The 25,840-nt window shown below is 43.2% G+C and overlaps 1 protein-coding gene across 7 annotated transcripts in view; it reads left to right on the forward strand.

Annotated features, from left to right (window-relative positions):
• The window catches only part of LOC115257057 (trans-acting T-cell-specific transcription factor GATA-3), an 84,629-nt gene extending 71,044 nt beyond the window's left edge, over positions 1–13,585 (forward strand). For 5 of the 7 annotated variants that reach the window (XM_029856314.2, XM_029856311.2, XM_029856312.2 and 2 more), the window contains 5 exons: positions 3,516–4,847; positions 4,905–5,189; positions 5,237–5,489; positions 12,970–13,240; positions 13,303–13,585. In XM_029856314.2, coding sequence (XP_029712174.1) covers positions 3,516–4,847; positions 4,905–5,189; positions 5,237–5,489; positions 12,970–13,240; positions 13,303–13,393 — 2,232 coding nt within the window. In that variant the 3' untranslated portion in view covers positions 13,394–13,585. Of the gene's footprint in view, positions 1–1,444; positions 1,553–3,515; positions 4,848–4,904; positions 5,190–5,236; positions 5,490–12,969; positions 13,241–13,302 lie in introns of those variants that run through there. The other 2 variants (XM_062860767.1, XM_029856309.2) reach the window with 2 other exon arrangements.
• Positions 13,586–25,840: the final 12,255 nt, after the last annotated feature.

Below are 25,840 nucleotides of genomic sequence, written 5' to 3' on the forward strand. Positions count from 1 at the left end.
TGATCGCGCTGTTGTAGTTTGTACAACACGATGACAAAATCTCACTTTTTGTACTCCACATTAGCGTGGTGCTGACGGTGGTGATCAACCGCGCGAGTTAAGAAAGGTTAAACTATTGAAAACTCGTACAGATTTTATGTATTTAATATTTAAAAACATTTTTGCAGAGAGAAGAAATAGTAAAATTACTGTAGAGTATTTCCAGTTCAAAATGTGAAAAAAATATGTTATTTTAGACTTGACATTCCAGAGAGTTACACGTACTCTTATACAAGAAAGTTTCATCGCATAAGGTGCAGCAAATGCTCCTTATGCATGCAAAAATGTAGGCGATATACGTGCATTGGCGGAAAGTAATAACGATTTATGACTTGAAGCGATATCATATGCGATTTACAGTGTGCACTACTGCGATGCAATGTAGCATGTTATGCGACTTATGTTGACTTATTTATGCCATTCGCATAAAAAATCGAATTCTCGTCACCTCCGTGTCAAACTAGTGATCTTTGGATTAACGATACGCACATTATACCTCACGTCATACGCTACTTAGTGGCTGTTCATAAACCACCTAGACTTTTTGGGGGGAGGGGGGGTGTGGTCTGGCAAAAGTCTACGCTTCATACAAATTTCAAAATTTTTGTATGGACCAAAGTCTACGAGGGAGGAGGGGGGTTTGAGATGGCCAAAATTTGGTCTACGTGGTTTATGAACAGCCCCTTATGAAATCAGCTGATTACTTGATGATGATGATGATGATGATTTCGTACCCACCAAGGATTACCTATAGCTGCAGAGTCATACCGGGAGAGAATGATCTACCCGATGGTTTGTTGTAGCAGGGTAAGCTAAATTTACTGGAGACTTTCGGAAGACAACACGATGGTTGTTATCTCGTGACAAATTCTGGCCACCCCACGAAAATTTGCCCAGAATCCAGTTCATTTAGCTTCCTTAGGCAACCCCTCAATTCCTATCCCAAGTAACCTTTTAATTTTTGTTCGGCTCTATAAGAGGTTTTTATGATCAATTTAATAAAACTTGCAATAAAACTGACTATACATAAAAACCTCTTGATAACCTCTTTAAGGACAAACGTCTTGAAATCCCGGTTCAACAGTGCATCAAAACTTCAGACGCACAAATTTCAAGAAGCAAGCTTCAAACAACAATGAATTTTATTATTCTGTTCTTGCTCACTTGTAATAAGCTTAAAATAAGAAGCTCAGGTGCGCTGGTTTTGTTTACGAAGAGATTTGTGCCCTCAAAATCGTGAGTAGGTGCCAAAGTCGGCCATTGTGGCGGCCATATTGGGATTCTAACAAGTCTGTCCTTAAGACCATCATCCTGCTAAGTAGACCACTCTCGGAGAGGTTTTGCAATCCGTATTAAGAGTAGCAATAAAACTGTTTTAAAACCTAGTTGATAAATTTTCCATACTTGAAAAAAGGTTATGATGATTGTGGTTTTTTTCAACAATAATTATGGCAGCTCAAGAAACAGAGAAGCTTCGTCAATTGCACGTACAGTTCAGGAAGAGATATCATTCGCAAGTAGAAAGCGATCATTTCAAAGTAATAATTTAGTAGTTATATTGTTGCTAGGCTTATGCGCATTCAATTTTACCGTGAATGTTTGGGTTGCAGAAACATGAAATTAATGCGCTTCGAAAATGGTGAATATTATCATGTTGGAATGACAGAAATCAATTTGTTAATTTAGTAAAACTATCTCGAATTACAAGAAAACTCAGCTGAGAAAGTTTATTCATGTGAGCATGCTATGGAAATGACGACAAACTGTCAATTCGATGCTAATTTGAGCAAAATTAACTATTTGTCATTTACTTATCTGATTCTTCAATATGGCGGCGACCATAAATAGCGAAAATAAAACAAAAGCAAGTTTACTTTTATGATGACCGCAATAAACCTAGCAGTGTCATAGTTTCTGCTTTTCCACCATCAGATGTCGTTACTAATCGAATGGATCGCCATCGGTGAGAGTTTGAACAGTTTTATTTTGGTAATAATGAATGCTAAAAGGATTACATATCGGAGAGTTTTGTTTACTTTTAAAATCTTGCTTTATGTATATCTTCAAGTGCACTATGAAACATTTCATCAATGGTTTTCATAAAAGTAGTCATAAAACTGTGAGTTTTAATTATTGCTGTAATGCAGTGGTCACCAAACTGCGGCCCGCGGGCCGCATGCGGCCCTCGACCAGGTTTTGTGCGGCCCGCGAACTGATTCTGAAATGCATTAGGAAGTGGCCCACTCATAGATTCCAGAATGAAAATCAGAAATTTCACCATATTTTAAAACTTTCATGAGATTGAATATTAATTACTGAAATTTTGCCAATGTCATGGAAAGTTTTTAAAGAAATAAGATAAAGAAATAAGATAAACTTTCGAAATTTCGCTAAAAGCTTTAGGGGGGTATGATACACTTGATTCCCCTAGCAATACTTTTGGGAGTTTCTCTTAAAATATCTATTCTAAATCGGCTACAAATACTTGCAGAATTTGCTCAGAAAATCATGTCTGCAGGTTTTTCTTCATTGACTTCCTAAGAAATTGCGCAAGAAAAACTTAAAAGAAATATCAAGGATTCCTACAATAACCCCGAAATCCCTGAAATTTCTGCAAATCATTCTGAAATTTCTCAAAATCCACGAGAAGTCCCAAATAACATCATGAATCTTGGAAATTGTTGAATTTCTTTAACTCTTTAATGACTTGCGGCCCGCAGTCTTTTTTCAAAATTCAATTTTGGCCCGCATAGACAGTTAGGCTGAGGATCACTGCTGTAATGAAACCGTAATAAAAATCAAACAAAACCAATCAGCAATTATTACTTGGGATGTGTCATATAATTTAAATATAAATAATCATTTAATTGACCAATTACCTGATTTGTAAGTTGATTTGTATTCTTATGCAAAAAATAACTTCTTAAACGATGAAAGTTTTCTTTCCGCCGTACATATACAGTGTCGGACAAAACAATGAGACCACCAGCTGTTTTTTCATACAAAATGACCAAGTTTGACAATATGCAGCTCGGTATATGAATATGAAGGCACAGTTATTGGATGAAATTTTACCTCAACTCGTACTTCTTGGCGGCTCTCCAGCTGAACCGGATGCGGCATGTTTGCGCGGAAACAGGCACCTCCGGATGTCACGTTATAGACCGCTATACTCTGGCCACATTTCGCTTATTCACTTCCATTGACCCTGCAGTGTGGAAATGCTTACTCATCTCAAGTCGAACGTCATGCAAACTGGGAGGTGTGCGTTTCAAGTGCTAGCCAAATTATTGTATCGTAAAATCTGATGCTCATGAAGGCACTGACTGGTATGATTGTATAGGCTTGCGGCAATCGCTGTCTGGGGCTATAATGACGCGTGCCGAATGTTTGCAAACCATCAAGCCGTAAATATGAATCACAAACTAACGCGGGACTTCACACCTCATATGTTTGTCTCTTGCTTTTTGTTCCAGATGGAAGGCAGAGACTCGCAAGACAACACGTCCAGAAACGAATCGGGATCACCTGAACATCCGTCGCATCCACCACAAGCTCATACTCCCCAAGCTGCGCAGCAACATCATCATCATCCGCAGCAGCATCAGCAAGCGCAACTACAAGAGACTGAAGTCCAGGAGCTAATTGTACCTACCGAGATGACTATCAACGATGAGCAGTCTCCAGCACTTCACACGGCGGTGATTATCAATCAGCACAAACATCGCATGATAACCACCAGTGGAGAAATTGCTGAAGCACATGAAGTGCATCCGGATCCTAGTGACTATGAAACCGTTGAATACCATCAAGCTGTGACAACCGTGTCGGCAGCTCCTGGACATGCATTCACCTACGAACAGTCTCCAACAAGCCAAAGTAATAGTGTGGCAGCCTCATCGCCAGCTCCTCAATTCGTAAAACGCGAATCAAGCATAGAAAAGGAAAGACTAGTCAGTTCTGAGCCAAATGCACAAATTCCAGTACAACAAACGGTTTACATCGAGTACAAAAATGAAGTTGATGAACCAGTTCGTTATGGAGCAGCACCACTTGTGCGTTATGAAGACTTGAAGTACCATCCACGCTACGTTCACTATCAGCAAACTCATCCAGCAAGTTTACCGCCACTACCTCAACATGCACATCATCCTCATCATCCATCGCACCACCCGGCACATGTTCAATCAGTTCAGCATCATCAACAACAGCATCCGCCTCAACAGGAAGTAGATCCTTCGATTAAATCCGAGCAACTGGAACATCATCATCATCCACAACAGCACCATCATCAAAATCAGCATCAGCAGCAACAACAACCGCAACCACAACAACACCCTCACGCACAAATGCACCAGCAGCATCAATCAGCGATCCATTCACAACAACATCAGCACCATCCACACACCATTCAGATCTATGAGGCTCAGGAAGCAGCCCAACAGTCTGAAGTACAACCACCATCCGAAGCAACCACTAGCGAGGTTAAGACACACTACACCAATTTGGAACCGGTTCACACCATACCCTCCCCGCAGAACTACTACATCGCATCTGAAGGCTATCAGACGACAAGTGGCTATCCGTACGTCTCCTCCAAGGATACACTGTACTACCACGCCGCAAGTCCAAATCCAGTTCTGTACAAAAGCAGTGACCCTACGCTTACATCATCTTCCATCATAGCGGCAAAGCAGATCCACTACAGTTCGCAAAATTTGTATGAAAGTGCGCCAGCACACAACTCTGCCTCGCCGGGAGCACAGCAAATATATCCGTATTGGAATGGAAATCTAGACTACGGATCTGTGAGTGTAGAATTGTATAAACTGTCGATCAATTCCTAACGCTTTTCTTCCCCCTAGACTTTCAGCAATGCCGTTGTCTTGGACCAAACATCATCGGCACCTGCCGAGTACGTGAACAACGGACAATCGTGGCAAATTAGTGGCATATCGGAGGCATACGAAGCGTCCAATATGCTCTCCTCAGAGCCTCGGGAATGTGTAAACTGCGGAAGCTCGGATACGCCGCTGTGGCGAAGGGATAACGTAGGCCATACGCTCTGCAACGCTTGCGCTTTGTACAACCGACAGAATCCTGGAACCAACAGACCTCCCAACAGAAGTCACAAAGCGAAACAACCTCCGGTAAGCTTGAAAACTGCAGATAGGTACAATTTTACCATCTTCAATAGTCTCGTAATAAACAGAAAACACCAGTGCCCGGGAACCGGCGGACGGGTGTAGTTTGTGCGAACTGTTCAACGACCACTACGACGCTGTGGCGTCGGAACAACCGAGGGGAACCCGTGTGTAATGCATGCGGGCTGTACCACAAACTGCACAACGTCGACCGGCCGTTGACGATGAAGAAGGATGGCATCCAGACGCGCAAGCGGAAGCCCAAGTCTAGTCAACCGATTCCGCCGATAAATGGACTCGGTAGCGGTAAGTTGAGTTAACATCCTTGCATAAATAAAGCAGAATCTTACTAAACCACAGATTTCAGTTCGCTATTGCTTCTCACCAAACTCTCACCAAATCATTATCAACCTGGTCATCCCACCTAGTCCGCTCTGCTCCACGTGTTCTTGTACCATCCGGATTTCTTGCGAACACAATCAGGGTTGCAGTCCAACATTCTTGCATCATGCCCTGTTCGGCTTTGGCAATCTTCGTGATGGTGTATTCATCGTAGAGCGCTGTGAGCTCCTGGTTCATTAATCGCCGTCACCATTCTCTTGCTCGAAAACTCCAAGTGCATGCGTGTCAAGCATGGATCATGAATTGTGTCCGTAGCGTTCTGTACATAGTAGATTCGGTACGGGGTTGAATCTTTTTTGACCACTATTTCTTTTGGAGGCCATAGTAGATACGACCTCGCTGATGATGCCTATTCATATTACACAGCTCACATTATTATCAACCGTTACAAGGGAAACGAAGTGAACGAATTTGTCCACCACCTCGTAGGTATTCCAGTATGTTGTTATACTGCTGCCAAGGCTTATCCTCTTTCGCTCACTTCCACCTACCAATATGCTCTGCATATTTGACATGATATCAATGTTATGAGCGGAATAAACAAATTGGTCAGATCGGCTGAAAATTCTACCCAGGCTGCTAACCCGGTTGTTCCCATGGTACCCTCTGTCGTAGTTCCCATCGAGATTCGAACGAAATAGTGTGTTCGCCCGAAATCTTCACGCCGTTTTGTACGCCGTTCATCGTTGCTTTTACCAGTTTTGTAAGTTACCCGGAAAATCCGTTCTCGTCCATGATTTTCCATAGCTCTGCGCGGTTGATACTGGTCGTATGCCGCATTGAAATCGAAGAACGCGTGGGGACCTGCTATTAATGGCATTGTTGTGTCCGATGATCGAAGTTACGTAGTACCTTTGATCCCGATACCCGTCACTGCAGGATTGAATGCAGCTGCGATACAATCCTTACCAGCTGCCTTAGTATTTTTAAGCTGTTGAGTGATATTCTTGACTTTACTCAGCGAGGAAGTTGGTTGGTTTCCATCATCCGCAACACTGACGAAGTAATTTCTTCCACTGCATTGATCCTCAGTACTTCCTGCGTTCTCTGCACCACTGAGGTGTTTACCGAAGTGCTATTTCCACCTTTCGATCACCTCACGCTGATCCGTTAAGATATTCCCGTCCCTATCCCAGCACATTTCTGCTCGCGTCACGAAGCCGTTGCGGCATGCAATGAGCTTCTGGTACAATTTGCGTGTTCTAAAGAAAGGGGTCTCCCCAAGCAACCAAAAGTTCGGATTTCACTTGAAGCGTGAACTCAGAAGTTTGAATTTGGTTCAATTCTGGCTTCGTCGAACTTGATTCTACAAAAAGTTACTTATGTATTGTTTATGAACTTGGAAGTACATGTACAGGCTTTTGACTTCTCTTCAAAATGACACGTTGAACTTTAGAGCAGAGTTCTGCCGTGAATCGCATATCAGTCCCATCTTTGCTGGATTTCCTATGCAAATGGGACTGATATGCGATTCATAACAGAGTTCAATCAAATATTAACCGATCTCATGTTGAACTTTTGCGTGCCTCTAAAGCTCAAATATAGTTCATTTGGACATGTTCCATCAACTTGAAATGTTCCGTTCCGAACTTGTTTTGAACTCACTACTCAAAGTTCGAATAAATATAAACTGTACCAAAAGTGAACTTCACTTGAACTTCGACGACAGCGGAGCTAGGGAGAAGTTCTCATTCAATTAAATCACTCGGAAATCGAACGCAGCAGCCACTTACCTTACCAATCAGGCTAAGACCGGGGTGGCCTCTGCTTTACATAGTATCCGCCTCCATTCCACTCGGTCCATGGCTGTTTGTCTCCAGTTCCGCACTCTGCGTAGGGTCCGCAGATCGTCCTCCACTTGGTCGACCCACCTAGCTCGCTGCGCTCCACGTCTTCTTGTACCGGTTGGATGACTCTCGAGAACCATTTTAATCAGATTGCTATCCGATATTCTGATAACGTGACCCGCCCACCGTAGCCTCCAGATTTTCGCGGTATGGACGATGGTTGGTTCTCCCAGCAGCTGATGCAGCTCGTGGTTCATTCGCCTTCTCCAAGTCCCGTCTTCCATCTGCACTCCGCCGTAGATGGTACGCAACACCTTCCGTTCGAAAACTCCAAGGGTGCGTTGGTTCTCTGCACGTAGGGTCCATGTTTCGTGCCCATAGAGGACGACCGGTCTAATCAGCGTTTTGTAGATGGTTAACTTCGTGTTACGGCGAACTTTATTCGGAGTCCAAAGTAAGCACGATTTCCTGCCACAATGCGCCTCTGAATTTCTCTGCTGGTGTCGTTTTCGGCGGTCACCAATGAGCCCAAGTACACGAATTCTTCAACCGCCTCGATTTCATCACCGTCGACATAAATTCGGGGTGGCGGGCGCGGTGATTCTTCCCTGGAACCCTTTGCCATCATGTACTTTTTCTTCGACACATCAATGACTAATCCGATTCGCCTGGCTTCACTCTTTAGTCGGATTACGTTTCCGCCATCGTTTAAAATTTACGAGCGATAATATCAATATCATCAGCAAACCCAAGCAGCTGAACGGACTTCGTGAGAATCGTCCCACTCGTGTTTATCCCCGCTCTTCTTATTACACCCTCTAAAGCAATGTTGAACAGCAAGCACGAAAGACCATCACCTTGCCGTAACCCTCTGCGAGATTCGAAGGGACTCGAGAGTGACCCTGATACTCAAACTACGCACATCACTCGATCCATTTATCTGGAAATCCGTAGTCGTGCATAATCTGCCATAGCTGTTCTCGATCGATTGTATCATACGCCGATTTGAAATCGATGAACAAGTGATGTGTGGGCACGTTGTATTCGCGGCATTTCTGCAACACCTGGCGGATGGTGAACATCTGATCCGTTGTAGCGCGTTCACCCATAAATCCAGCCTGATATTGCCCCACGAGCTCTCTGGTGATAGACGGCGGCATAAAATTTGAGAGATTATCTTGTAGGCAGCGCTCAGTAGTGTGACCGCGCGGTAGTTCCCGCAATCCAACTTGTCGCCCTTTTTGTAGATGGGACACACGATACCTTCCATTCATTCCTCCGGTAATACTTCCTCCTCCCAAATCTTGGTAATGACCCAGTGTAGTGCTCTCACCAGTGCTTCTCCACCGTATTTTAGAAGCTCGCTTGGTAGTTGATCTGCTCCAACGGCTTTGTTGTTTTTCAACCGGCCAACCTCCTCCTCAATCTCTTGGAGGTAGGGGCCGGAAGTCTTTCGCCCTGTGCACATACTCCAAGATCTGTTACCACTCCACCTTCGGTACTTGCAACGTCGCCATTGAGGTGCTCATCGTAATGCTGCCGCCACCTCTCGACCACCTCACGCTCGCTCGTGAGAATATTCCCGTGATTATCTCGGCACATGTCGGCTTGTGACACAAAACCTCTGCGCGAACGGTTCAGCTTCTCGTAGAACTTTCGTGTGTCCTTAGCGCGGTACAGCTCTTCCATCGCTTCGCGATCTCGTTCTTTCTGCTGGTGCTTCTTCTTCTTTAAGGACAGACTTGTAAGAATCCCAAAATGGCCGCCACAATGGCCGACTTTGGCACCTACTCACGATTTCGAAAGCACAAATCTCTTTGTAAACAAAACCAGCGCAGCTGAGCCTCTTATTTTAAGCTTATTACAAGTGAGCAAGAACAGAATAATAAAATGCACTGTTGTTTGAAGTTTGCTTCTTGAGATTTGTGCGTCTGAAGTTCTGATGCAATGATGAAGCGGGATTTCAAGACGTTTGTCCTTAATACTGAGTTCTGCTTGCGCCTACCTGTAACGTGCCTCATTCGCTCTCTTACGGTGTTGCAGCATTCTCGCCTATGCTGCATTTTTCTCGTTTTTCAACTGCTCACATTCGCCATCGTACCAGTCGTTTCTGTGATTGGGAGTCGCGAAGCCTAGTGATGTAGCCGAGGTACTACCTATGGCGGATCGGATGTCCCGCCAGCCATCTTCAAGTGTAGCTGCGCCAAGCTGCTCTTCCGTTGGTAGGGCCACTGCCAATTGCTGCGCGTAGTCTTGAGCCACTTCTACGTTACGCAGCTGCTCGATGTTGAGCCGAGGCGTTCGACTTCGACGCGTGGTGATAACAGTCGAAAGTTTTGAGCTCATGTATACAGCGACTAAGTAGTGAACCGAATCTATATTCGCATTGCGGTTTGTGCGGACATTGGTTATATCCGAGAAGAATTTACCGTCGATTAAAACGTGGTCGATTTGGGTTTCTGTTTGATGGTCGGGTGATCTCCAGGTGGCTTTGTGGATATCTTTGCGGGGGGAGAAGCTGCTTCGGCCTACCATACCACGGGAGGCTGCAAAATTTACGCATCGCTAGCCTTCATCTTTCGATACGGCGTGCTGGCTGTTTCGCACGATTACCGGTCTGTACATTTCCTCCCTTCCTACCTGCGCGTTCATGTCACCGACAACGATGTTCACGTCACGCGGCGAGCAACCATCGTATGTTTGCTCTAGCTGTGCGTAGAACGCTTCTTGAACGTCATCAGGTGTCCCTTCGTGTGGGCAGTGGACGTTAATGATGTAATAGCTGAAGAAACGGCCCTTAACTCTCAATATGCACAATGTGCACAATTGCACATCCTTGCGTTGATCGGCTGCCACCCGATCACACGTTGTCGCATCTTACCTAACACTATAAATCCTGTTCCCAGTTCATTGGTGGTATCACAGCTTTAGTAGAAGGTAGCCGCTCGATGCCCGCTTTTCCACACTTTCTGTCCAGTCCAACAAAGTTCCTGCAACGCCACGATATCAAAGTTGCGGGGATGTAGTTCGTCGTAAATTATCCTGTCACATCCTGCGAAACCTAATGACTTGCAATTTCATGTTCCAAGTTTCCAATCGTAGTCCTTATTTCGTCGCGTGGGTCTATGCCGATTGTATCGAGTCGTATTTTCTCCTATGTTATTCGCAATGGGGATTTTTACGGGTGGCTTATTGGGCCTACGCCAACACTTCTGTCTCGCCGGAGGGCCATCGTGCCAGTTCTGTTTAACGTCCCAACCAACACTTGGACGACCACACTGATGGGGCTACCACGTTGGATCTAGCTGGGCGTGATGCAGCATTTCTTGCTCAGCCGCTGAATGCCAGAACAGACGCTGTTTGAGCCGCACCTCCTTGGTGAACAGACGCTCGGGTCGTATCTCCTCAATCTAGCTAAAGTCAGAGGGGCGACAGTGCCCAAGCTGCACTACCAGCTAAGCACACAACTCTTAGCTGGCGGTCTTTGTCATCGATTGACCCGTGGAAGCATGAGGTAGGAAAACTTGTGAGGACCAGAGCTATGTTGGACGCTTATCGACTCACCGTTTTGCAGCCTTCTGGAAAAAGTCTACGGTCCTTATAGATACAAAAGTCTAACAGGGAGGGGGGGGTCACATTCTCAGATGACCAAAAATGAGTCCATATAGCTTATGTACAGCGTCTAAGTTTGTGTTGGAAGGTGCTAAAAATGGTCATGTTTTTGAAGTCGGCGAAATCTATGAGTCGTAGGCCATTTTCGCTTGTCAGCTGGTGGATGCTGAACTTTTCAACCGTCGGTATGAATATCTCCTTCTGGCCTACGTGAACGGTTAGGTTTTTAAGTTGTGGCTTGGGCAGCAGTCGTACTCGCGTTTGAGTTGCGCATAAAATGGGACTTAGTAACCATCTGTACTTCCTGAGTCTGGACCGTGCACATTAGAGTAGCTCAAGCTTGTATGAAAAAAAAAAACACATGTCAAAAAGTTCGATTGGCCCCCTTCTGATTTCGTTCTATATGACGCCACGATGCTCTGGTCCAATTTTTAGCTCAACCTGTTAACATTTGGGCGCTGCTAAACTTATTTGAAATTTGTATGGGAGTTTACATGGAAAACATTATTTTTTGCATTATTCTCGTGTGCATTGTTTATATGTACTGAAATTGAAGCATTGGCTCTTGATCCATGCACCAACATGCACACCGATTGGCTACCAACTGATCGAGCGCTTCTTGTATCGTCTATTGCGAAGAAAGCTGTTTCCAGCTCTCGTGCCTTGTCACTGCTCCGGTAGATGGTACGATAACCTCCAAACGTCCGCACCCTGCATACTGTCCAACACACCTCCTACAGCGCTACGACGTTGAGTCCGCGATTCTCTGTCGATCGGTGAAGTTCAGAAATCTACAGCTCCGCGTACTGAGTTTCCAATCGCAAGCCCTTTTCTGTCGCGTATGCCATTGCCATCGAACTAGATGCATTCTTACCTCATTTCCTTTTCGTTGCTTGTTGGTTTTAAAAGCTGGCTGCTTAGATTCCTTCACTGGCACTCGGATGATGATTAGCCGCCTTTAACCTGGAGTACAGAGGCTGTTGTGAGCCGCTCCTCCAGGAGAATGGAGCCTGCCATGGAATCTACGGCATCTTAGTTCGGCGCTGTCCATTATCTAAGGTAGACTGTGGCCATTTCGAACCCCCTTCCTCCTCGTGGACTTTCCGTCCGTACAACATTGATCAGTTCATGAGTTCTCTGCACAAGAAAACCGTGTTCGAATCTCACTGACTACATGATAGTGATCAGAGTCTACGTTTAGTCCTCTGAATCAATGACATACGAGAGCTTCCGACCGTCTTTCAGAGCATTCCACGTGACGCCATTTAGGTGCATCGAACTTACAATAGGCGCTGCTGGTGGCCACTCCCCCTAGCTACGGCGAAGATCACTAATCTCAGGCCGTTGTTATTATTGGTAGCGGTATGAAAGCTCTCCTTGCCAATGACTGGATGGATAGGCAGCCTTGTTTATCGACCTGTGGCGCCGCGATCACGTCATGCTTTAAGCACTCCCTGGCGTATGTTTTGTTGAGTCATCCGCAAATAGCGTCATTCGTGTCAATACGTCAACAATGTTTCGCATTTTCATCAATTCAGTATCATCTTGGATATTATGACAGCGCTATTCTGCAGTAACTCACTAAGAGCCTCCTCTACATATGTATTGATATGCTTGCATTCATAGAAACGAAAACTCTATATTCAGGAAAATTAAGCTCCACATCCTCCTCTCGGCGTCTTGACGTAACGTCCCCACTACTGTGACAAAGTCTGAGTGTTCTATGAGCACTTTTACAGTAATTAATTAAGAGCTTCCTTAGCCAATGACCATTTTGCATGTGTATATCGTGTGACAGGCACAAAGGTACTTAATGCTTGCGGGAATTTCGATTACGCCAAGTTTTTGGATCGCTCAACCTCAGTATCACCTTGCTGAACACTCGCACGTTTACTGCTGCGGCTATTTTACGCTATCTTTGCTACACATAGGGATCCCGCTTAAATTATCCAAAAATCTTTCATTGTTTCCATTTCATCTTCCAGAAAAACTCCTCCCCTCGATGATACAATCGCAAATACATCCCGCCGGTCCCGGCGGGCCTCAAAAGCTGCTGATGCCACCGCACGGCCACATGACCGTGGTTTCGTCTCCAGCGATGGAGATTCACACCTCCCATGCCATCACCTCATCGGCCAGTGGTTCCACACAAGACCAAAGATTCGTCGACAGCACCTCCAGCGCCGCCGCCACCGCCAACAGTATGCCACCCCACCTGTCGAACAGCAACAACCTGTCCCGGCATGTGCCTACGAGGTAGATACGGATGAAGCATTTTCCGAGGTGTGTGATTTTTTAAATTTTGATTTCGTTTGCAGTGTACCATCGATCGATACTAGTCGAGCACCGAATGGAGAATTAACCAGTGTCATCACAAGCACTGCGGTAGCGGAGAGGGCCAGTAACTGAAATAAAGAGACGTAGTTCTACATCAAAATTCCTTCGAAAATTAAGTGTATGTTGTTAAAGCCAAAAATCTAGTTGGTAAGCTCTGGGATAGTAGTGATGTAGATTGTCGTAGAGTATCTTGTTCGAAAGCTGTAAATATATTGTGAAAGTGTTTGTGATGTGCAAAATAAATAAGTATTTGATTGTAAGAAATATTGTTCGACACATTTTTAATTTTCACTTAATGAATTGCAATAGTGTAAAACATGTTTGTGGGCTTTGATGTATGTTCCTATGTAAGATTCGAACCTATTCAATAAGTTGTGTCACAATCCTCGAGGCACGTCGCATGCAAGCTCCAAGTAATTGCAGGATATTGTTCAAAGTCTCCTGTCGAAAACCGTTTTTTAACATCAAATCTCAGAGACCTTGTGAATCCGGTGTTTGCTACGTTCAGAAAAAGTAAAATGGACGACTTGCGTGTCATACTTCGAGCATGTTTGCTCGTCAATAATGCGATATTCGCTAAACTCTTTTCGGAAATGTATATGCTGTCCCAATTGGCGTATCCGTTGAAAACCTCAACAAAAATACCTCTATTATTTGGATAACTATCCTTGAAAATATCGAAAGGCAAAACGTTCATTGTCAAAACGTCTTACAGAGGAAAGGACAAAACAATAAAAACTAGTAATCTAAGCAAATACCGCATCCTTTATTATTCTAAAGGAAACCTATTCGTCATTTTGACATTTGACGTTTTATCTTTTAAAGTTTTGCCACCCAAACGATAACTCATCTTATGAAAAATCACTTCTGTCGGATGTGTTTCTACAAGTCTCCGCATTAACCTTCCGTAACTCGCGCAGTTGGTCACCACCGCCAGCACCACCAGCTAAAGCTGAGTACAAAAAGCGAGATTTTCTCAACGTATTGTACAAAATACAGCAGCGCGATCACCCGAGGGTAAAGGACAAACACATTAGAATCCCAGACTCCAGACATATTTGAATACAGACCTGTCAATAAAGCACCAAAACTTTAACTGCAATAGGGAAGTTAAGATTTTAAACATGTTAACAATTCAAAGTTCCCATATGTTTATTAAAATTCTCGGTGCAAACCTACAGTCCTGTCAAATTTCCAGTCATATCAGTGGTGATAAAGCAAAATAGGTTTATATGGGAATTACTATGGAGAATTAAAAAAAAAGGCTCTTCGCGCTATAGAACGTATATACACGGAAGAAGTCATAGCGTCAAACTTAATTCTTCAAGTCTCAATGATGCATGTTGCAGAAACCACTACTCGTTTCGATTCACGAGACGGAAGTTCTTAATCAATATTCATTGATGCCTGCTCAAGCAGCTATCATAGTATGCGTGTTACCTTCTTACACATCTTGCAGTACATCGTGTAAAAACTGCTCATATTCGCATAGTTGACGTAAGCGCCACTGCAGTTTTCATCACACTTTTCACATTTTAACAAAGAACAATACGAAATTTGAGTTTTTCCCACGTTAAAATCTAACTGAGGTTGAATCTTGTGCTCTATTGATTGAAAGTAGTCCCAAATATGCACATGTTTTTAATATTAGCTTGTGTATGCTAACATTGTCAGTGGTGGTTACTACAACTATCCGAATATGGGCAGTAAATATGCGCATGCGAGTGAGAATTAGATCAATCCTTATCGTCGAAATAAATTCTGGTCTTCGACAACATTCATCATGTGGAGCGGACCTGGTGTGATGGTAAGAACACTTGACTATCACGCCGAGGACCTGGGATCGAATCCCACTCCCGACAAACTTGCAAAATGTGAGTTCTTCTTTCGGAAGGGAAGTAAAGCGTGGGTCCCGAGATGAACAGGGCTAAAAATCTCGTTAATACAGATAAAAAAACATTCATCATTGAGATTTGAAAAATTCAATTTGACGTTGACCCTATAACTTCATTCTTGTATAAATAGACTACAACGTGGTGTAGCTTTTTTGAAAATTCTCCATAGTTACTCCCATACAAACCTATTTCGCTTTTAGGCCACCATTAAATCAACACAGACAAATATGACTCAAAATTTAGCAGGACTCTAGTTTTGCACCAAGAATTGTTATGAAGATTGGGAGCTTGCATTTTTTAACAAGTTTAAAATCTGAACTGCCATATTTAGTATAGCATTTACTATACATGCTATACTAAATATGGCAGTTTGGGCATGTTTCTCGCAATACAACAAACAAACAGCACTGTTTGAATCTTAATATTACATTTTGAGATAGTTCCATCTAAAGCTGCTTAGAAGTTGATGGAGGAATTCCTTAAGAAATTGTTGGAGGAATTTTACATGAACTTCGTAAGGACCACAAAGAATGCCGCAAAAAACTTCTGAAGGAATTCCGTATTAAACTTCTGAAAGGTTTCCGTCTCGGGAACGTTTGGAATTACAGAACGGACTTTCTGAGGAATTCAGAAGGAAGGATCTGCTCAAAATCCAGAAGAAACTCCTGAGGAATTCAACAAAGAGTTCCTAGAGGAATCCTGGATGGGAATCCTGGAACAAAAATCCGAAAGCAATTTTTTAACGATTCCCGGGAGGAGTGTCCGGATGAATCCCAAAAAGAGCTCCCGAAAGAATCCCACAAGAAGCTCCTGCAGGATTTACGAAATAAGTTCTTGGAGAACACTCGTGAAATAAAACTGTTTTTTTTTTTCTGGTCGCGATACTGAATAAACAATGATCCTTTTATTACCTCAAATTCATTTACACATAGTGCATGGGTTTAGTCAAAAAGGATTTAGAAATTACTCAAAAATAGTACATATTTTTCTTTTCATTATAACATCCCCATTCTTTGAAGTATTCCTTCATACCTCGTAATCACCCAACCTGATTGGTCGACGAGTCGTGCGCTACAGCGACCTCGCCCTTTGGATCCTCTGCAATTAATCCCGGTGTCGTAAGCTGCTGCATTTGAGACATGGTTGATGAATTCTCCGACTCGCTAGATAATACATCATCAGACATCGGAGTGCTTGTGCTCCGACGTGCTGCAAAAAGCATTTGGCGAAGTGGTGCTTCTATCTCGCGATGAATCCTGTGTCGCTGGTTTATCCAACTTGATCGATGAGTACGCATCGCGTAGATATTTCCGGTTCCTGCGATAGCTTCCACCGTTCACAGAAACTTGGTAGTCTCTGTCGCTAAATACGTTCGTCACCTGTCCTCGGGTCCATTCGGAAGTCTTTTCGGGTCTCAGTTGAACGAAAACTTCTTGCCCTTTCACTAGTTGCTAGCTTTGCGGTCGTGGTAGAATTTTGACTTCACCTTGCGTTCGATGCTATCTCGAACCTTTTTCGTGTCAACCATCTGCCACGTGTTCTTGTTCCCACTGCCTTTTGCGATGGCGTGTATCCGTCGTTCTGTGGCGTGTTCCTCCAGTTTAGTGAGGTGAGTCAAATATCTTTCTTCCTTGATGATATTCTTCGCGATCTTTATTGCAGTTGCAGACTCGGTTTTCCCATTCGATTCGTGATGGTAGGGCGCACTCGTCACATGTGTAATATCATAGTTCTCCATGAACTGTATCCACTCCTGTCTGGCTAACAAACTGCTGAGCTGAGTCTGTGATGATTTTCCGAATAATATTTATCCGGCTGAAGATCTTCTTGCAACGGTCGATCAGTTTCGATGTCCTTTGGCTGTTCAGGAAGTCCACATCAAAATAGTTGAAGAAATGGTCGACTGAAACCAACACTACCAACTTCTTCCCTTCGTGCGTCAGTTCTCCTAGGTCCATCGATACAATCTGAAACGGGAACTCAGGGATCTCGGAACTCTGCAGAGGCTCGCTACGCTGACAGTCCTTGAGCTACAGGTGTTGCACTTTTTGACCACATTCTGCACATGGTCGTTAAGATTGGGCAAATACCGAAGACGGCTAATAACAAGACAGACAGCTCCCACCCTGGAACGAGCGACAAGGTCGAAGCGCCCTCAGCGAGTTCCGGGAACATTAAAAACGAATGTGTGAGTGTGTTTTGCCGTGTTTGTTTTGACAGCGCATGCACTGGTTGCACTCGTGGTCGATCATCTGTAAATATAAACAGAAATTGATTCTGCTGGTTGGCTATTTGATCGTGCGGTGATAAAAATGGGACGTAAAACTTGTTGTGTGCCGGGATGTTTCAGCACTTCCACCGCCGGAAGGAAGTCTTTTTTTTTTCAAATCGTAGAAACACACAGGTAATCACCCCGTTATTATTTTATTCAACTCAACAACTTATCATGTAACCTACAATATTTCAAAACAGAGATACGGCTGCCTGGAAACGATTTTGCAATGCCGCAAACCTACCGGAAAGCAGTGTTATTTGTGAAGATCATTTTGCAATCGAGGACTTCATCAACGCATCGAACAAAAGCCAGGGGTAACTAGAAAATCCAATAATTTATGCAGACGATTCGACAATGCAATTTCCATTATTGTTATAGGTTACGACGGAATGCTGTACCGTGCCTCCGAGGAGTTTGTCTCGCGGATGTCACTGAAAATGATTCAATGGACTTCGAAAGCAATTGTTACGCGCAAGAAAATAATAGCTTTTCTGAAACAGGAGATGCTATGGAAGTGGCAGCGGAGCTAGAAATTGAGTCGAGCTGTTCGCCCGATCTGCGTCAAAAGACTGTATCGACTGATAAGGTTTACCTGGCGGTCACACATGCTGTCAATAACGATCACGATTACCTCCACAATCCAGGACGATGCATAATGGTAGCTGAAAAAATGCTAGATCAAGAGGAAGAAATCATCAGGCTGAAAAAGGAACTGCGGAAGAAAAACCAAGGAATGTCGAAACAGAAGTCGATAATCCGGAACCTTCGAAATGAGCTGAAGAAACTTAAAAGTGCTTTCTGTCAAAATAAGGAGGATGGTTTAGTGGATCCTGTTCTCCTGGAAATTCAGGCAAATAAGTTGAGGAAACGCGGAGGTGCTCGATATTCGGACAATATGAAAAATTTGGCTCTCGTATTGCAGTACTGTTCAAAAAAGGCATATAAACAAATGCGTCAGGTGTTTGCTTTGCCGTCCATCAGTACATTGCGGAACTGGCTGGCTAGAGTAGATGTTCACGAAGGCTTCTCCACGACTGTGCTTAATCTATTGAAGATAAAAGCAAAATCCCTTCCGGAAGACGAGAAGCTCGTTTCGATATTTTTCGACGAAATGGCTATCACGGAGAGAATTTCCTACTTTGGGAATGCCCAACCGGACTATTTCACAGGATTTAAAACGAGGTTACCTGGTGCAAATCAGGTAGATATCAGTTCACGGGCCAAATCAGTTTTGGTTTTGATGGTAAAATCCATAAAATCGGGCTTTAAGCAGGCCATTGGTTATTTTTTTTGCCATGATCTGAAAAGCAATGACCTCAAAACTATTATCGATGAATCAATCAAATTGGTATTTGAAGCTGGACTTGTCCCTAAAGTATTGGTCTGTGATCAGAACTCCGTTAATCGCGCTTTGTTTCTTAAGGAATACGGAATAACGGAGGAACAGCCCTATTTCAATAGAACAGTCAAGGAGAAAAGCTATCGCATATACTGCATGTATGATGCACCACATCTGTATAAATCCGCCAGAAATAATCTTCTGAAGCACAACGCAGTTTACGATGGTCAAATCTGCAGTTTTGATGACGTCGTAAAACTTTATTGGGAAGACATCCAGCACACACCTCGCACTGTACCAAATTTAACGTATAATCACATAAATTTGTCGCAATTCTCGGAGATGAATGTGAGCTTAACTGCGCAGACACTAAGCTGGTCTGTAGCAGTTGGAATCAGAGCCTACGTGCACACTGAAAAACTTCCGGAATCATCGTTAGCTACCGCCGTATATTGCGAAGATTTTGATAAATTGTTTGATTGTGCAAATGCTTCCAACTTCAATTCGAAAAAGGTAAATCTGAATAAATTCAATACTTTTTCAATAATTTATCATGTTTTTTTTTTCATCCTAGGCATACATGCGACCATTGCAGGTTGATTCGGTACATTGGAGCTTTTTAGACCAAATGGTCCTGCGTCTCAAAGCAATGCGGTTCATTGACAGGGAATGCAGTGATTTGTCATCGGTAGTATGCGGTTTATTTAAAAAAAGAACTTCAAATCAACTATAAATTCGTTTCAGGAAAAGGATTTTAAAGCATTACCGAAACCTTCACGTACACCCTATTTTATTGAAGGCTGGGTACTCTACATATCAGCTCTGAAGCAGTTGTTCGAAGAATTGGTCACTATTCATGGGTTTGCGTTTCTTCGAACACGCAATCTGTCGCAAGATTGCTTAGAGCATTTTTTCTCCGTTATCAGGTGGAAAAATGGAAACAATAACCACCCAGACGCCTCGTTCTTCAGCTCAGCATATAAATCTCTAATCATCAACCACCTCATACTACCGGATAAAGTCGGAAATGTTCAAGCGGACTTGAGCAAATACATAGTAAACCGAGAGGAGCTATCAAAAATTCAGGTCGTAAAACCAGAGTATAAACGACCAGAATATCTGGAAAAAGTTTCCGACGAACCTATCGATCCGCTTGAAACGTTTGATATGAATAAACTTGCGAACATTAATTATACGACAGGGTGGGTGTGCAGTAAGCTAAACCACAAAGCTTGCATTGAACGGGTCACTTCGGCAGTTAACGATCCAGTGGATGACCAGGCTGATGTATCCTTCGTCACCCAGTTGAAAAAATATCGTGCTTCTTCAAGACTCGTAATGCCTGGCGAAAAAGTTTTGGAATACTTTAAAGGAGTTTGTAAAGTATTCGAAACACACTTCATGGACCTACTTTCTCTTGATGTACGAGGTGTGAAAAGAGAACTGATCGATATCATTCAGGCTCTGTTTGATTTCCCAAGCGTTGTAGCATACGAAATGATCGACGAAAACTGTGACATCGAAGAGCATCAAAAACTCATAATGGATGTGTTATGCGAGTCTTGTGCCCTGATTATTACGAATAAGTATATTAATATGCTCATTGCATGCAGACTTGGGGCCATGAACAACTCATTCAAAAGCAAGAGCAAATTGAAAAGAAAAACAAAGAAAAGTGAGAAAGCGAAAAAACTAAATATTGCTAAATTGTCTACACTAATGGCGTCAAATAACGCGGGAAAAGATGTTAAAAAGAAAACGGGTTTGAAAAAGGTAAAATAATTAATTAATATTTAGAAAAATACTAACTCATGTTCATTTGCAGAAGTAGGTATAGTATGATCTACACAGCTGTAATGCGAATTGTTTCTCCCGAAAAACATCTTCTTGGCAAATCATTGTTCACATTTGAAATACAAACAAGCATATGATTTTTTTTATAATTTCCATTCATATAAATACATCATTATTGATTTTGAAAATTTCTCTTTGCGTGTGATTTCTCGTTTTACAATGAAAGATGTAACAGTGATATATGGGAACTTTATGTATTCTCGGCCGTTTTGTTCTCTTCGCCATGGTTTTTTGAAACCTGTTGAACTCTATGCTGATCTCAAATATTTCTCAACCAAGCTGAATTATACGACCAAGTTTCAGGCAATTTGGCCGATAAAAAGCCCCCCATGTCGAAGAGAACAAACCTGCCGATAATACCCAAAGTCACCCTAGGTAATAAAAGCAACCGTTCACAAATCCCATTAAGCATGCTAAATATCTATCTAACTTATTTTAATTCTACAATCATCATAATCATCGTATATGACCAATTGTCCTCGATCTGCTTAGAGCCTCTTAGGGCCATTCATAAACCACATAGATCAAATTTTGACCATTTCATACAAACCATCAACCACCACCCACGCCCCCCACCCCATACAAAAGGCTTCTCTCCATACACAAATTTGAAATTTGTATGGAGCGTATATTCTTTTGACAGACCCCATCCTTCTGAAACGTCTACGTGGTTTATGAAAGACCCCTTTGTGCAGTTTCCCCCATTTCAGGTATCGCGGTTTCGGTGGTGCACTTTCTGGGACAAACTATCAACTCCTCGGTGTTTTTGCGCACTCTTGGTTTGGTATGGATGATGATGGTTCATAGGTACAATTCCACGTCATCAGGAGGTATCCATCTAAGACCGGATCCTGTGCAAACGTCGATGGTTCAACTTCCAAAACGGTGTTCCTTATCGTGGTTTCATTCTGGAGACATCAAGTGTGGATTTTTTAGCTACTTCACTCGCTCTATCAGCGTCTTGGTCCCGTTCGACTGTGTTGATTACGGTATTCGGAGCACATCTGCATCTGTAATGCAAATCACTTTTTTGATTAATCACTTTTTGCCAGCTACTAAGTACAACCAAACTACCGAAAAACATGCGAATCCTTGCCACACATCCAGCCAGCAGCTGTCTTAGTTTATTGGCAGTAGTTTACGGTGGAATTTTTGCACTCACAACCAAGCACTTTTACCACAAAGTAGTTTTGGTTAATCGGTAACTATTTTATCAAAAGAACTTTATTTACCAGGTAAAATATGTTGCTAATTCCAACAAAATGCTAATCGTAAAAATTGTGCGGTAAATGTTTGTTTTGATGCTTGACGTTTCTCTCGCGCATATGAAAGCACACATACACTCGTCGCAGCCTACATTGCTGTACACACACATTTTCAAGGTAATGTTCCTGGAAGTCGTTCGGGGGCGCCACAATACATGAAGTTTACCGTGTATATGGGGAGATTCGACACATGTCTGTCTTGTTATTAGCCGTCTTCGGCAAATACACAATCATAGATCATAGCTCTGCAGGCTCAACATCATCCTCTGAATACGCTTAGGCACTTCCGCCAACGGCTTCCTGAAAATGTTGTGCAGTGGCTGGTGGTCGGACTACACTACCATTTGTTTCCGCCCAAATATGTACTGGTCGAATCGTTTACATGATAAGAGTATCGTCAGTGCCTCTTTCTCAATTTGAGCGTATTTTTGCTCTGTCGCTGTCAGAGCTCTCGACGCAAACATCACGGGCTGTCCCTCTTGCAGTAGCACAGCTCCAAATGCGAAGCTGCTGGCGTCGCACTGTATAGTTGCTGCTAACTTCGGGTTATAATAATTCACCACCGTTATCTCCGCTATTTGCTTCTTGAACGCTTTGAAGGCTGCGACCTGTTGCTTACCCCAATGCCACTCCTCAACAGTCAAAATTTCCCTGAGCAGCCTGCTCAGCTCCGACAGGTATAGGGCACTGTATGAAAATCTCTCCTTCTCTTTCACTCTTACAGCAATTTTGTAAACAACAAGGCTAAGAAACGTCAAAATCTCATACAAATTAAAAACAATGCAGTGCCCTATGGGATAAACTTCACCATGTATGTTCTATCGCATCTCTTGGCTCCGGCATGTTGCGAATTGCTGCGATTTTTCTCGGATCCGGTTTGAGACCGGCTTTGGTCAACACGTGACCGAAAATGAAAACTGCCGTTTGGTTTAGCTTGCATTTCAATCGGTTCAGCTTGATCCCTCTGCACTGATAACGCTATAACAAGGTCTCCAAGCCAGCCTCCAAGTTTTTGTTGTGATCTGCAATCACTTCCTCGATCGAAGCCCCACATCCTACGCACAATATGTCATCCAACAGCATTTCTATACTCTTATGGCCGTGCAGCGCTTGCTGCAGTTTGGCCTGGAATATCTTCGGCGAGCACGATAGACCGAATGGCAACAGTTCCCACACATAACGCCCGAAAGGCGCCAAAAACTTAACTGCTTTCTTCAGTGAGTTCGACGTGCCAGAATCCATTCCGAATATCAAGGGTTGAAAACACTTTCGCTTCATGAAGTTCTGGCAAGATTTCTTCGATTGTTGTTATTTAGAATCTTGGTCGCTTGACTGTTCAAAAACACTAGGTCCAAGCAGATTTGCAATTTGTCATTTCTCTTCACTATTACAATATTGCTTACCCAGTCGGTTGGCTCTTCGATTTTCTCAATAATGCCTCTTCGTTCCAAGTCGTACAGCTCACACTTCAAACCATCCCTCACCACCACTGGCGCACGTCGCGGAACGTGCTGATTTGATATGCACTGATCCAGTTCAATGCTAACCGGCCCTGCCAGTTTTCCGTCACTATTATACACTGCATCATACTTCTTCACGATTCTTTCCGCTTCCAGATTCTTCGCTGTGTTGCCGTGCTCTTCTCTCTTCTCTTTCTTTTCTTCGCATATCTTCACTTCTTGAAAATTCACGATGCCCAACGACAAGCAGGTTTTGAATCCAAGCAGCGAGATTGAGATTTGAATTTAAGTATACCAACACTGCTCATCAGTCGATGACAATGACTAGGGACAATGGAAATTCGCGGTAAAATTTCTTAAATTTCGCGGGCCAACATTGTGAATTTCGTGGCGATTTCGCGGTTCCGTATATTTGACCATAACGTTGAAAAAACCTGAAGAAATCACCATTTTTGCATGCGAAATCAATAATTTACTTGAATGTTGTGAGGTGTAATCATAAAATCACAGAAAAAGTAACAAATTTGACGAAAAATCAGAAAAAAAAACAGATGTTAAATGGTTTAAACTTTTATTATGCTGGACACGGAATCGTTAATTACTTTACACTGTTAAAGGTTATCAGCTAATTTATGTTTTAAATATCAAAATTGGTGGAATTTTGAGGTTGTTTTCTAAATTTTGTCAGATTTCGCAACATTTCGCGGGATTTCTTAAATTTCGCGAGCATTGCCCAATTTCGCGGATTTCGCGGCTTCCGCGAAATCGCGAATTTCCATTGTCCCTAACAATGACCGTCAGCTAAAAGTTGTGTGCTTAAACTACTGTTCACTTGGTGGTGCAGCCTGGGCACTGCTGTTCTTCTGACTTCAGCTAGGAGGTACAAAATTACCAGAGTCCATCATCTATGTGACCTTTGGGATCCGGGTCTATACCATTACTCACACTGGAAGGTTGACGCATATGGTGCCCGCTCATCTGGCGATCCGATACAGGGTCGATACGAAGGAAGACGGCCACAGCCGAGGGTCATCGATAGCCATCGCGGATGTCGGACCTTGCGCTTCGACCAGTTCTCGCGTTTAGTATCATACAGGCGTAACTGCAATGATCGATTTCTTTTCATCGATTTTCTCTTTGGTTAATAACTGAGCTGGCAAAACAGTTTCGGTTGTTTCTATTGTTCTAGATGCTAGTCCTAGTTGTCCTTCACCGAAACGTATCAAGAGATCATCCGAACATTGGACGAATTTCCCGGAATAATCCGAAGAGAAAATGGATGAAGAGAAATCGATCATTGTAGATACGCCCGTATGATACTCAGCGCGAGAGTTGGTTTTTGTAGAACGATTGCTCATGGAGTGGAACATCAACGACCGGTCTAGCGACGAACCTCGGCCGCGCATGCGACACCGCAATGCATTGCAATGCCGAGGTGATCCTACACAGAAACAAGCGCTGACCAGTATACTGGTGGTGCCGATAAATTTCAGAACTCGACGCATCCTGCCTAATATGAGGGTAGAACGGAACAAAGTGTAGAACGGTGCTCTGATATGCACAGTAAGTTCGATGATTTTGCCAACCGCTCCATGGCGGCAAGTCTACAGGACTAGACCATTGAATGTAAATATGGTCAATCCTTTCAGCTTTAGTATAGCTGGACTAACAGTAGAGAATGTCAAATACTTCCAATATCTTGGTATTGAATAGGCTCCCGACCCAAGCAGCACCTGCAATATCATTCAAAATATGTGTGCTGACATCGATTCATGGAGGCTAAGGTGGGGCTAATTTTAAAAAAATCTCTCCGGGATCTGATTTTCCAAGTGGAAATTGATCTACTGGTCAAAATATGTGTTAAGATATCACTGAAGAACACTCAATAGCTCAACAACATTCACCTGCAGATATAATTCGTGCATGATGACCTCACAACTGGATCTCTGGTGTAATGTTCCTGTGCATGTAAGCGTTCTATCTATTACGACAGAAATTCTGGAGCAAAAGCTTCGACTAGATGGCGATAGGACATCGTAGCAGAGGCACGCCCAGAAGCTCAAGGCGGTGCAGCTTCAAAAAGGAAATCTATTGAAATTTAACTTAACCACAGGTCGAATGATGAAATCCTTTGCAGCCGACATCAATCTACTGATAACCACAGGTCAAGGGGTTATTTCTGGGTTCCTTAATTCCTTTGTAATGAAAATACTTTGTTCTCGGGGATTTCGGCTTTCAGTCAAAGAAAAGCGTTGATTTTCTTATCTCATCGCCAACGTTTCGATCCAGATGTTGGGATCTTCTTCAGGGCCTGCGGTTTATTCATTTAATTAGGATGGTTAACAGACTACATAAAGACTACACTTACTCGAAATTAATCAATTTGTCTAATCCCGTGTACATCTCACGGTTGATTGTCTCGTTTTGAATT

The sequence above is a fragment of the Aedes albopictus genome, chromosome 3 (assembly GCF_035046485.1).
Source record: "Aedes albopictus strain Foshan chromosome 3, AalbF5, whole genome shotgun sequence".
Taxonomy (NCBI): Eukaryota; Metazoa; Arthropoda; class Insecta; order Diptera; family Culicidae; genus Aedes; species Aedes albopictus.